Source organism: Pelophylax lessonae (genome assembly GCF_965119305.1).
Source record: "Pelophylax lessonae genome assembly, chromosome: 7".
NCBI lineage: Eukaryota > Metazoa > Chordata > Amphibia > Anura > Ranidae > Pelophylax > Pelophylax lessonae.
In genome coordinates, this window is record NC_138774.1 from 17666296 (window position 1) to 17679759 (window position 13464).

At 45.1% G+C, this 13464-nt stretch overlaps 1 protein-coding gene across 2 annotated transcripts in view; it reads right to left on the reverse strand.

Moving 5' to 3' along the window:
• OCRL (OCRL inositol polyphosphate-5-phosphatase) overlaps nucleotides 1-13464 on the reverse strand; it is a 194325-nt gene that overhangs the window by 6184 nt on the left and 174677 nt on the right. For both annotated transcript variants that reach the window (XM_082263610.1, XM_082263609.1), the window contains 2 exons: nucleotides 8242-8326; nucleotides 2706-2833 (listed from right to left, as the gene is read on the reverse strand). In XM_082263610.1, the coding sequence (XP_082119736.1) occupies nucleotides 2706-2833; nucleotides 8242-8326 (213 nt within the window). The remainder of the gene's footprint in view (nucleotides 1-2705; nucleotides 2834-8241; nucleotides 8327-13464) is intronic.

A 13464-nucleotide genomic window follows, 5' to 3' on the forward strand; every position in this document is an offset into this window, starting at 1 on the left:
AAGAGAGAGAGGGAAAGGAAAAAGAGAGAAAGGGGGAAAAGAGAGAAAGGGGGAAAAGAGAGAGAGGGGGAAAAGAGAGAGAGGGGGAAAAGAGAGAGAGGGGGAAAAGAGAGAGAGGGGGAAAGGGAGAGAGAGGGGGAAAGGGAGAGAGAGGGGGAAAGGGAGAGAGAGGGGGAAAGGGAGAGAGAGGGGGAAAGGGAGAGAGAGGGGGAGGGAGAGAGGGGGAAAGGGAGGGAGAGAGGGGGAAAGGGAGGGAGAGAGGGGGAAAGGGAGGGAGAGAGGGGGAAAGGGAGAGAGAGGGGGAAGGAAAGAGAGAGAGAGGGGGAAGGAAAGAGAGAGAGAGGGGGGAGGAAAGAGAGAGAGGGGGGAGGAAAGAGAGAGAGGGGGGAGGAAAGAGAGAGAGGGGGGGGAGGAAAGAGAGAGAGAGGGGGGGAGGAAAGAGAGAGAGAGAGGGGGGAGGAAAGAGAGAGAGAGGGGGGAGGAAAGAGAGAGAGGGGGAGGAAAGAGAGAGAGGGGGGAGGAAAGAGAGAGAGGGGGAGGAAAGAGAGAGGAAAGAGAGAGAGGGGGAGGAAAGAGAGAGGGGGGGAGGAAAGAGAGAGGGGGGAGGAAAGAGAGAGGGGGGGATGAAAGAGAGGGGGGGAGAAAGAGAGAGGGGGGAGGAAAGAGAGAGAGGGGGGAGGAAAGAGAGAGAGGTGGGGAGGAAAGAGAGAGAGGGGGGAGGAAAGAGAGAGAGGGGGGGGGAGGAAAGAGAGAGAGGGGGGGGAGGAAAGAGAGAGAGGGGGAGGAAAGAGAGAGGAAAGAGAGAGAGGGGGAGGAAAGAGAGAGAGGGAGGAGGAAAGAGAGAGAGGGGGAGGAAAGAGAGAGGGGGGAGGAAAGACTGAGGGGGGATGAAAGAGAGGGGGGGGGGAAAGAGAGAGAGGGGGAAGAGGGAGGAAGAGAGAGAGGGGGAAGAAGGAGAGAGAGGGGGAAGAAAGGGGGAAGGGGGGGGGGGGAGAGGGAGAGAGAGGAGGGGGGAGAGAGAGGGGGGGAGGGAGAGGGGGGAAGAGAGAGGGGGGAATATAGGGGGGGAGAGACAGAGAGAGGGGGGGGAGAGAGAGAGAGGGGGGAGAGAGAGGGGGGGAGAGAGAGAGAGAGGGGGGAGAGAGAGGGGGGGAGAGAGAGAGAGGGGGGAGAGAGAGGGGGGAGAGAGAGAGGGGGGAGAGAGAGAGGGGGGAGAGAGAGGGGGGGGGAGAGAGAGGGGGGGAGAGAGAGGGGGGAGAGAGAGAGAGGGGGAGAGAGAGAGAGAGGGGGGAGAGAGAGAGGGGGGAGAGAGAGAGAGGGGGGAGAGAGAGAGAGGGGGGGGGAGAGAGAGGGGGGAAGAGAGAGAGAGGGGGGGAAGAGAGAGAGAGAGAGAGAGAGAGAGAGAGGGGGAGAGAGAGAGGGGGGAAGAGAGAGAGGGGGGAAGAGAGAGAGGGGGAAGAGAGGGGGGACGAGAGAGAGGGGGACGAGAGAGAGGGGGGAAGAGAGAGAGGGGGGAGAGAGAGAGGGGGGAGAGAGAGAGAGGGGGGGGAGAGGGGGGGGGAGAGAGGGGGGAGAGAGAGGGGGGGGAGAGAGGGGGGAGAGAGAGGGGGAGAGAGGGGAGGAGAGAGGGGGAGAGAGAGGGGGGAGAGGGAAGAGAGAGAGAGGGGGAAGAGAGAGGGGGAAGAGAGAGAGAGGGGGAAGAGAGAGAGAGGGGGAAGAGAGAGAGAGGGGGAAGAGAGAGAGAGGGGGAAGAGAGAGAGAAGGTTGTGTCCTCTCCCGATCCTTGTAATGACAGCCGAGCAGCTTCTCAGCCGCACTGGTTGTCATTACAAGACAGCCGACCGGCGGCTATGGACGCCGGTACCGGGGTGATGCCTCTAGCTACAAGCACTTTCCGAAATATCGGCAATATCGGTAACCTCCGGGGCTGATTCCGATATATCGGGGAAATTGCATATCGGCCCTCTATATATCGGCTTTGCCAATAATAGGTTGATTCCTAGTAATGAGCATCCTTTGTTTAAATTTAGCTTTTGGCCAGGGATTGAACCCTGTGCGGGAAGCGGTTACATTCACAAAAGCTTACCAGCACAGACATATCCAACTCTGAGCACTGGCTAGAGCTGGTCTTAAAGCAGTTGTAAACCGCTGGACATTTTTTTCCCAGCAAGGTAGTGTCATAATGTGCTAGAATGCATCGTATACTAGCACATTATGTTAAACTTACCTTAAAACAAAGCTCTTCCAGAGATGTTAGAGCTGCAGGCGCTCCCATCTTCACCCGTCTTGCTTCCGGGTTCGTGGAGTCCGGCTCGTTTATGGCACTGGTGGCCGTTCCTTCAGAGCACATGCTTCAGTGATGTCACTGGCGGCATGTACAGTAAATATATCCTTACACTATCTATATATAAGCCTTATTATAGGCTTTCCTAAAGGTAAAAGTTACTGATGGAAGTTTACTTCCACTTTAATTGGAACCAGTTTTCCAATTTGCAAACTCATGTTAATTCTTACTGCCATTACGATGAGTGGCAATACTAAGAACTACTTGAATTTGCTGCATATGTCGATATTTATACCAAAACCGGAGCAAATGCCCTCCTGAATTTGGGGAAGTTAGTTTTATAAAGGAACTAACACCAGAAAAAGCATCATATGTGATTTACTTACTTTACCAGAATGGATTTAGCAGCATTTCTACAAACCTGACGGCAAAGGCGAGTGTCATGGGAACAGTCAATACACCGCTGGTAGAGCTCATAACAGATCACTGGCTCCGGTAAAGCTTCAAGGAATATCAACAGAGCTTCTGCCACAGAATGGTTACTACCAGCTGGGGGACAGGGTTAAGGTAAAACAACAGAGGATAAACAACAGATTATAAAACATAAAAGTAATACTCAGTACAAACAGGAATCTAGAGTTGCCCCATGTGCTCACTTTGGACTGTAGTACATTAGTACAGCGTAATCACTGATCACTATATTAGTGCCACTAGCGACATCAGGTTCAGTAAGTGACCCTCCCAGCCAGTGTCAGTTAGCGTCAGATTGCACATCCACAGTATAAATTGCTGATCACCGCTACTACTACTATAGCGTCTATAGCTGCATAAATTCCAGCATATATACTAATGGTTTGTAGACGCGATAACTTTTTCACAAACCAATTTATATACACTTATTGGGATTTAGATTTTATTTTATTTTTTTAAACCAAAGACATGTAGCAGAATACATTTTGGCCTAAATGTATGAAGAAATCTGATTTTATTGAATAGGTTTTTATAACAGAAAATAGAAAAAAATGTATTTTCAAAATTTGGTCTTTTTTCATTTATATAATAAAAAAACCCAGTGGTGATTAAATACCACCAAAAGAAAGTTCTATCTGTGTGAAAAAACTTACCATAAAATGATTTTCTCTGAAGTTCATCAACAGACGCAGCTCTGCTTAATCATAGACTATAGGGTTATGCTCCTCCCATTAGGTGAAAAAAAAAAACTTGTCCACGCCTACAGGGGCTGTCCCAACAGGCATAACCCCTCAGGCTCTGCTATACTCAAACAGTTAACACAACACGCAAACAGTGACAGAAACAGACCTCATAACTCAAAAAGTAGAGGGGCGGGTGCTGCATCTGTAGATGAACTTCAGAGAAAAGGATTTTAGGGTAAGTTCATACAAAAATCCAGTTTTCTCTATCGTTCATCGACAGACGCAGCTCTGCTTAACCGCTTCTGGACCGCCCGCCGCAGTTACACTGCAGGGCGGCCCTTCTGCGCGAACCGATGTAGGTATACGTCGGTCGCGTGCCTGCAGCTAGGGGGCGAGCGCGCGCCGCCGGAGTCGCACTCCCGCCCCCACTCATCAGCGGGGACTCCGATGCACGGGGCAGGCGGCTCCGTTTGCCACCTGACACCCGCGATCGCTCCCCGCTGAGAGAGGAGGACGGTCAGGTGTTGTAAACACATCTGACCATTCTTCTCCCTGGAATGATTACAGAGCGCCTGTGATCCTTCTACATAGGAACACAGGTCTCGGTGATCATTTCACAAACCACGCCCCTCCACAGTTAGAAACCCGCCCCTAGGTACACATTTAACCCCTTGATCACTTGCTGCGTTAACCCCTTCCCTGCCAGTGTCATTATTACAGTAACAGTGCATATTTTTAGCACTGATTACTGTAGTAATGTCACTGGTCCCCCCAAAAGTGTCAAAAATGTCAGTCAGGGGTTCGATCTGTCCGCCGCAATGTCAGAGTCCCACTAAAAATTGCAGATCGCCGCCATTACTAGTAAAAAAAAAAAAAAAAAACAATAAAAAATGACATAAATCTCTGATGTGCAAAGCTGGTAGAAACATCCCCAAAAAATTTTACAGCTGAACTTGCAGAGAAAAGTGATTCTACAAAGTATTGACTCAGGAGGGCTGAATACAAATGCCCGCCACAATTTTCACATATTTGTAAAACATTTTGAAAATCATGTATCATTTTCCTTGCACTTCACAATTATGAGCCACTTTGTGTTGAACTATTACATAAAATCCCAATAAAATACATTTATGTTTTTGGTTGTAACATGACAAAATGTGGAAAATTTCAAGGGGTGTGAATACTTTTTCAAGGCACTGTATCAGGCAAAACTTATTAAACGCCCAATTACATATATATGATCCACAAAGACAACTAGGTACATGATAGACATGCCCGATCTACCGAACGAGCTGGTAACCCCTAGACACAGACTTTCAAGTATAGATTTTCTACCACATACACCAGCAGAATTTAATGTTCATTTATAGCCTGCACCATACGCTCAAAGTTTCATCTGGAAATCGGGACCGGTGTTTTCATGTTTAGTTACCTTGCACGATACATAGTTACATAGTGGTTGAGGTTGAATAAAGACAATAGTCCATCCAGTTCAACCTGTGTAGATGTGTGTGGCCGTAATCATCTCTCATATCCCTGAATGTTCTGATCCTTGAGATGTACGTCTAAGTGCCGGTTCACACTACGTCGCTCCGACTTAGGGGGCGACCTGTGAAGTCGCGCGCAGCGCGACTTGCACGGACTTCATAAAATGAATGTCTATGCAAGTCGCTCCAGGTCGCCCCGAAGTAGTACAGGACCCTTTTTCTAAGTCGGAGCGACTTGTGTCGCTCCTATTAGAACCGGTCCTGTACTACTCAATGGACTGCGACAGTGCGCGACTTGCCAGGCTGACCAAGTCGCCTGACAAGTCGTATTAGTGTGAACCGGCACGAAGAGTCTTTTGAAAGCCACCATACTTCCCGCAGAAACCACCTCTGGTGGTAGAGAATTCCACAATCTTGTAGCCCTAACAGTAAAGAACCCCCTGCGTTGCCTGAGGTTAAAACGCTTCTCCTCTAATCGCATTGTATACCCTCGAGTCCTCATGCAATCCTTTCCACTGAATAGCTTTTTTTCTATGCTGAGATCACCATTGAGATATTTATAAATTGCTATCATGTCCCCTCTCAGGCGTCTCTTCTCCAGGGAGAATAAATCAAGCGATTGCAGACGCTCTTCATAATTAAGGTCCTCCAATCCCCTAATTAGTTTAGTTGCCCTTCTCTGGACTCTCTCCAGCTCCAACACATCCCTCCTGAGGACTGGTGACCAGAACTGGACAGAATACTCCAGATGCGGTTGGACCAGAGTTTTATAAAGTGGAAGGATTATAGTCTTATCTATGGAATACATCCCTTTCTTTATGCATGCTAATAATCTGCTGGCTTTGGCAGCTGCCGCTTGACATTGCATGCTATTGCCTAGTCTATCATCAACCAAGACTCCCAGATCCTTCTCCATTTTTGATTCCCCCAAGGGTTCCCCCCCTAAAGTGTATTGTGCTTTTATTTTTTTAATCCCCAAGTGCAAAACCTTACACTTCTCCACATTAAACCTCATTTGCCATGTCGTTGCCCACTCCGTTATTTTGTCCAGGTCATTCTGAAGGATATCTGCATCATGCTGTGCAGCTTTTGCCCTGCCCAATTTTGTGTCATCTGCAAAATACTTAGATACTTGCTAAGGACAGAACAGTATTAAAGTGTATGCTATGTAATGGACAGATGTATTGGACCAAAGTTGCTATTTTGTATTGCTCTTTATTACTTTACAATAAAATATTGTGGAAAAAAAAAAAAAACGTATTAAACGTGTGAACAGAAGACTAATGGCGCTTTTCCACTGCATGGAACTGAACGGTTCGGCTCGCTTTTGTGCTTTTCCACTGCTGGTACCGCATGGTATAGTGTCAGAACGGTTCGGTACGGTACGGCGGCGCTTTTCCACTGCATGGAACCGAACGGTACGGCACGGTATGGCTCTGAAAAAACAGTACCTACTCGATTGTGGTTCCAACAGGTACCATAACTGGTACCATATCCCACAATCCTTTGCATGCAGTCACTACTAGCTACTGATTGGTCAGAGAATCCCACCCACCCCGTTGTTATCCCACCCACTTAACTTTAGTACTACTTTAGTGGAAAAGCAAACCTATACCGTACCGTACCGAACCGTTCCAACACTATACCATGCGGTACCAGCAGTGGAAAAGCAAACCGGGCCAAGCAGGGCCGAGTAGAGCCGAGTCCGGTACTTGCAGTGGAAAAGTGCCATAAGCAGCAGCCTTACAAAAAAAGGTAACTTGAGGCTGACACCCAGGAAGTACTGACATTCCTGGTGGAATGGGCCTTGACTAGGAAAGGAAGAACCTTGCCCTGCAGGCCATATGCCTGACAAATTAATTGATGAATCCACTAAGAAATAGTGGACAAAGGAGTCAGTCCACTAAAGCAAAGCTGTAGAGTTCAGGTAAATCTGCACAGCGCATTTCGGAAAACCCCAGGAGGGCAGCAAGGCCGGTGTTACACCCGCCCCCCTGGTAGTACCATAGAAGGAGTACATCTGGAAAGTCACCCCTAGTCTACCACATTGACTTACCTGGTTCCCTCTGTATTGTGATTACCAATTTTTCACTTATTGCACTTTACCTTATGAGGTTTAAAAGGCTGAAGTTCTTTGATGGTATGCTAGTTTTGTTGCGTGGGGCCCATTTTATGTGCAGTGTTTTGTGTGACTGTTTTTATATGTGTTAACACTGAGTGCCACAGGGGGTCCCCCCTTTTTGCCCGCTGTATCTTTTAGCAGCTGGAATTGTATTACCAGCCTGGGTTTTCAATAAAGTGTGTTTTGCATTAATTCCGGTGTTGAGCTTTACTTGCAACTTTCTTCTAGGGCAGGGGTGTCAAACTCAATTTCATCAAGGGCCAAATCAGCATTATGGTTGCCCTCAAAGGGCCGCTTATATTTGTAAGAATAAACGTTCAGAGCACCCCACCCCCCTGACATCAGATGTCAAGAGCATCTCCCCCCCCCCACCATCAGATGTCAAGAGAACCCCCCTCCCCCCACCATCAGAAGTTAAGAGTCCCTCACCTTCCCTTACATCACCAGTGCACCCCCTTACCTTGTGCTGCTGCAAGGAAGAAGCTGAGGGCGGAGCTGGGAGGCAGAAAGTGCAGAGTCTGGAGGAGGACTAGAAGAAGGCTGGAGTCTACTTGATGCTAAGACCAGGGAAAGTGGAGAGGAGAGGGTGCTGTTTTCCTCTCTATTGCGGACTGCTGAGATGGGGAAGGGGGCTGGGAAGATACGAGCCTCTCTGTGGCTGCATAGAGAAGTGCAGGATCTAGTGGGGGAGTTCTACCATTCTCTCTTCTGCTGACTGCTGAGACAAGGTGAGGGCAACAAAGAAGGAGTTGCTGCAGCTGCAGGAGAGGTGCAAGGACCACATAAACTTGACTGGAGGGCCTGATTCTGCCCCAGAGGCTTGTGTTTGACACGTGTTTTCTAGGGGCTCCACCTCTGTGGTACCCCGACCATTTTTGTTCTAGTATTTACCCCAGTTGCTGAAGCTCCCGGTCTCAATAGACCGTACGGTAATCACATTACCAGGAAGTACCATTTCCAACTTGATTGGATCACTATATGGTTGTAGGATCCCAGGAAACGGCTTTTATCTACCACACTCATGCCCAGGAGGTGTTAATGCTTTTTACTTACCAATTCAGACCCAAGGTCTTCACCCATCACGGTGGGAATGCCAAAAGGGGATTCAGGGATACAACAACTCAGGGAGAATAAACTTATCGGCTTCCAAGCCAAGCCTAACAAACATAACTGGATGATGCAAGTGAAGGATACGAATGGTATCTGGAATGCTGGTGTCTAAGCAGTCGATAATTTGTTGTAGTTCTTCCTGTCTGCCAGGAGTTTGGAAGAGATCTTCCTGCAAGAGAACATACATAAATCTTAACGTGTATGAAAACCCCAACAATGGCCTTCACTTATTTGCTGCTCCCTTTCCTAGAGCGTAATATGCCACTGGAAGTATTTTGTTATATCTGATGGAAAAGGACAAAAGAAAAAACTTGATCTTGTCAGAAATACAGAGCACGTGTATTTATCTGCTGCCTGTCTCTGTGCAAGTCCAGCTTCTTTGGGGTAACATGGCAGAAAGGGTCAGTCATGGAAACTGTTTGGGCCAGAGACTTGGTAAAGGGGGCCAGGCCGGGGAAATGAGTCGAGAAGAGTAAGGCTACCCATTGTGGAGAGCTTTACATGAAACTGGGAGGGAGGCAAACAGAGCGGGAGTCTGGTGATTGACAGCCATAACCGGAAGCGACGCGGCCCCCGCTGATTGTAATATATTGCCAATACTGTACTTTTAATTTAAATGCAAGTGCAATATCTTTAACTTAAAGGTTTTATAGAGACATATTATGCTAGGAGTAATCCCTCCCTGTTATGTGAGCCCATTACAGGAAGAAACCACAATCTTTTAAAGGGCCATACAGCCTCCAAAGTGGAAGTAGGGGAAGGTGTCCAAGTGAGGCCCTGACCAAGTGGAAATCTACAGCACCCCTAGGCAGGGAAAGCATTTTTAGACCTGATATCTAGCAGGTCCATCATTGTAGGAAAGGGCATATGGTGACTGGTGGTGGGAATCACCGCATAAGGAACTAACAACAACACAACTGGTGGAAATCAAGAAGAATTGGATGATTGTCACTCATAAGTATCAGCAAAGAGGACACTTATTATAATAGTTTTCTGTATATTTAGTATTACACAAATATCACCAGGTTTCTTTACTTATTGTTTTATTATTTTCTATATTTGCCACAGTTTACATGCCACCTTATTAATGTTATGTTTTTATCAGTTGATGATGGGATTTGAAGTAGGCGCAGCAGCAATATATTGAACCTTATTTACATGCAAGTTGTGGGAACACAATTTTACTGTTTGCAGCCACTCTTTATATTACTTTATTTCACTAATACAGAAATACACATTTGATTTAATTTGATTTATTACAAATACACTGGTTGTTATTCAAGAAAGGACAGGTCTGTGCAGGATCCGGGTGAAGGGTCCAGCACCAAAGCCGTGCTTTCAAATAATGAAGAGGGGAGGAGAAAAATAGAGAGAGAAAAAGAAGGGAGGGAGGAGAAGGGCAAGATGGGAGGGGAGAAAAAAGGGGGAAGCAAAGGGGGAGAAAGAAAAGAAAAAGAGGAAAAAAGGGAAAGGGGACAGGAAGAAAACACAATAGAGGAATAAAGGTAGAAAAAACAGGGTGGGTAAGAAAAGAGAGCTGAGGAAGAAGGGGAGAAAAGGGAGAGGGTGAAGAAAAAGAAATGAGGGCTGATGGGATTTTTACGGTACTGTAATTAAAGATGAATAAACATCATATATAAAAATGTATAAATTTATTCTTTAGATTAAAAACATGACAAAAATAGAACAACACATGGACATAAAATGAAAAAAACATGTATAAAGCAGTATATCAGGAGTATACAGATGTGTTCTAATAGGCAATGACAATATATATAAACCGGTGATTTACACCAAAAGCACCGGGTAATGACCCGACATGTTTCGCGGTATTCAAGTGTATACCGTGAAACATGTCGGGTCATTACCCGGTGCTTTTGGTGTAAATCACCGGTTTATATATATTGTCATTGCCTATTAGAACACATCTGTATACTCCTGATATACTGCTTTATACATGTTTTTTTCATTTTATGTCCATGTGTTGTTCTATTTTTGTCATGTTTTTAATCTAAAGAATAAATTTATACATTTTTATATATGATGTTTATTCATCTTTAATTACAGTACCGTAAAAATCCCATCAGCCCTCATTTCTTTTTCTTCACCCTCTCCCTTTTCTCCCCTTCTTCCTCAGCTCTCTTTTCTTACCCACCCTGTTTTTTCTACCTTTATTCCTCTATTGTGTTTTCTTCCTGTCCCCTTTCCCTTTTTTCCTCTTTTTCTTTTCTTTCTCCCCCCTTTGCTTCCCCCTTTTTTCTCCCCTCCCATCTTGCCCTTCTCCTCCTCCCTCCCTTCTTTTTCTCTCTCTATTTTTCTCCTCCCCTCTTCATTATTTGAAAGTACGGCTTTGGTGCTGGACCCTTCACCCGGATCCTGCACAGACCTGTCCTTTCTTGAATAGTTTGACAGGGATGTTGGTACACCGTTCAACTTTTTCAACAAACACCCCCTTATGCAAATACACTGGTTGATAACAAGGTTCCATATATTGGTAGCGTGGGAATGAAACTCCATATAATAGTAAAGCCCTGTACCGGCTGACATTGGCAGGTTCAATAAAAAACCTCTGACATTCGACCCGTGTGTGTGCCAGAAAAAGATATCACTAGGAGAGGGAATATACAACCTAAGTGGGGTCGCCCTAACCCGGGAGGAGGTGACCACATTAGATAAAGGTTTAAAGTTCGCTCCTAATAAAGGGTTGAACAAGTTTGAAACATATGTGAGCATCCAAAAATTCGGGAGTGATCCTATACTTAAGACTATATTATCTGACTAGATATATTAGAGTTCGCTTGTCAAAATCCAATAATAGGTAACCAAAACATATATGACCTTTACCAAAAATTTTTGGGCCATGTTGCAGTTTTGGGAACACTCAAGAAAAACAAGTGTCATAGTACAAATGAATATATACCCCTGAAGAAGCAGTAGGATAAAACTGCGAAAAATGTCGGGTTTATCCGGTAGCCATATCGGATGTATTAATTGCTAAGAAATCTACATTGTACTCCTGTATTGATACTGTTCTATGTATATTTTTTTGTGTATTTTTTGTATGATATTTTAACTTTTTGGATTAATAAATTCTATAAATTTTAACATTTTTTTCTTCCATTTATGTATTACTCTAATTGTTAGAGCCAAATACCATTGAAAAATCCCAATAGCCTTCACATGCTCTATTTCTTCCTTTCTGGTCTATATTTTCTGGGAAGTCCTCTTCCCCCTATACCTTTAGGAGGACAGGCCCCGTCACCTGGGCTTGCCTCTCCTCTTCTTTGGGTCCTTTCCCATTTTTTATAATTAGACTCTAAGGGATGTCGGTACATATTCAATAAGAATTAACTATTACAAACACATTCTCATCAACATAATAATGTGAAATAAATTACTAAATAGATAGTCCTTTTAAAATTGGTGAAATATCCAAATAAAGTGCTCCAGTGCAGAATATTATATATAAAGGTGCTCCAAGGTGATGGTGACCCCTTATGGTTCCCCACTCACTGCAATGTCTGATTAAACCAGCTTGAATATATAAGTTGCACAGAGCCTCCTTTCATGGACTATCACTCGGTAATTCTGAGTCTCCTTAGGTAGAAATAGGTGAAGTCTTCCTCCATAAGGCACCAGTTAAAAGATAAAAGGACCGCACATAGTGAAGTATGTTTTCATAAAATTTATTGCCAAAAAAGTATCAAAACATACTCACAAACTAAGCAAATTAGTATCGCAATTGATATAAGCGATAGTGGACGCAGCATCTGGCGTGCGTTCCACTATACAACCAGGAAGTGCTTGCCGGAAGTGACGATGCGTCTAGTCCGTACCGGAAATTACGTCAACACGTTTCGCCCCTCCTCCAGGAGCACCTTTATATATAATATTCTGCACTGGAGCACTTTATTTGGACATTTCACCAATTTTAAAAGGACTATCTATTTAGTAATTTATTTCACATTATTATGTTGATAATTTCACATGGAATATTTTGATTGTTATATGCTAGCGCTGTTTTAATTTTGGTTGTATATAGAACTAAAACTAAATTGAAAATTGACATCATCAAAATGAACACTCCTCTGCTGGCCATTTCTAAATCGGCAACGCAATTCCATCCAGAGACTGTAATGATAGCACATTAAAGTTTAAACATGTATTGCACCACCGCATAAGTTAAGGGGCATCTACTAAGCTGCTGAAAACTAAAAAATTAAGAAAAAGGCTTTTCTTATATTTTTCCCTAATATTTAATGTTGGTAATATATTCAGGTAATATGTTCAATGACATTACAGCCAATGGAGTTTACAGTTTTTTGTATTTTAAAGTTGCACTTCGGTTTGTCAAAAAGCAATATTTCTGTTTGTTTATGAAACTTGGTTTTATTTATAAAGATGTTATATATCACAATGGCTAAATCTGTGTCTGTAGTGCATGTTCATACCTTATAATAACATATTATTCGATTTTTTACTCCACAATTGATTTGGAAACGCTAGAGAAATGTTTAAATAATGCATTACAATTAACCTAAACCTATTCGATATGTAGTTGACTAAAATGTACTGGAGATTTTAGTCGACTAAAATATAATTAAAACAATTCAGATGACTAAAATACGACTAAAACTAAAATCGCATTTCAGTCAAAAGACTATAACTAAAACTAAATTGAAATTTGCTGCCAAAATTAACACTGGGCGGCAGGCGTTTTACCCCCTGTGGCTTTCGGCGAGTGCAATCACCTGCCAGTCCCAGCTCATTCAAGTACATTGGGCCACTGTGCAGTAGGGATCAACCGATTATCAGCAAGGCAGATATATCTAGGGGCGATATGCACTTTTCCCGATATATCGGAATCAACCCCGGAGGTTACCGATATTGTCGTGACGTCATTGCGTATGTTGCGCCACGTGCCTCCACGCACTGGGACAGCTTCTGCCTTCTTAGGCTTGCCTACCTCAGCCTCGTCTGGAGTTGGGGAGTCTCGGGACAGTGAGTGTACAGTGCACACAGTGTGTTTAACACAGCCGCCACATATATACACCCACCCACAGCTGCCGATGCCACCCACACACCCACAGGCCTGTACCAGCCAGCCACCCACTGACCACAGGCTGCCAGCCAGTCACCCACTGACTACAGGGTGCCAGCCAGCCACCGACCACAGGGTGCCAGCCAGCCACCGACCACAGGGTGCCAGCCATCCAGCCACTCACCATAGGGTGCCAGCCAGCCACCCACCACAGGGTGCCAGCCAGCCACCCACCACAGGGTGCCAGCCAGCCACCCACCACAGGG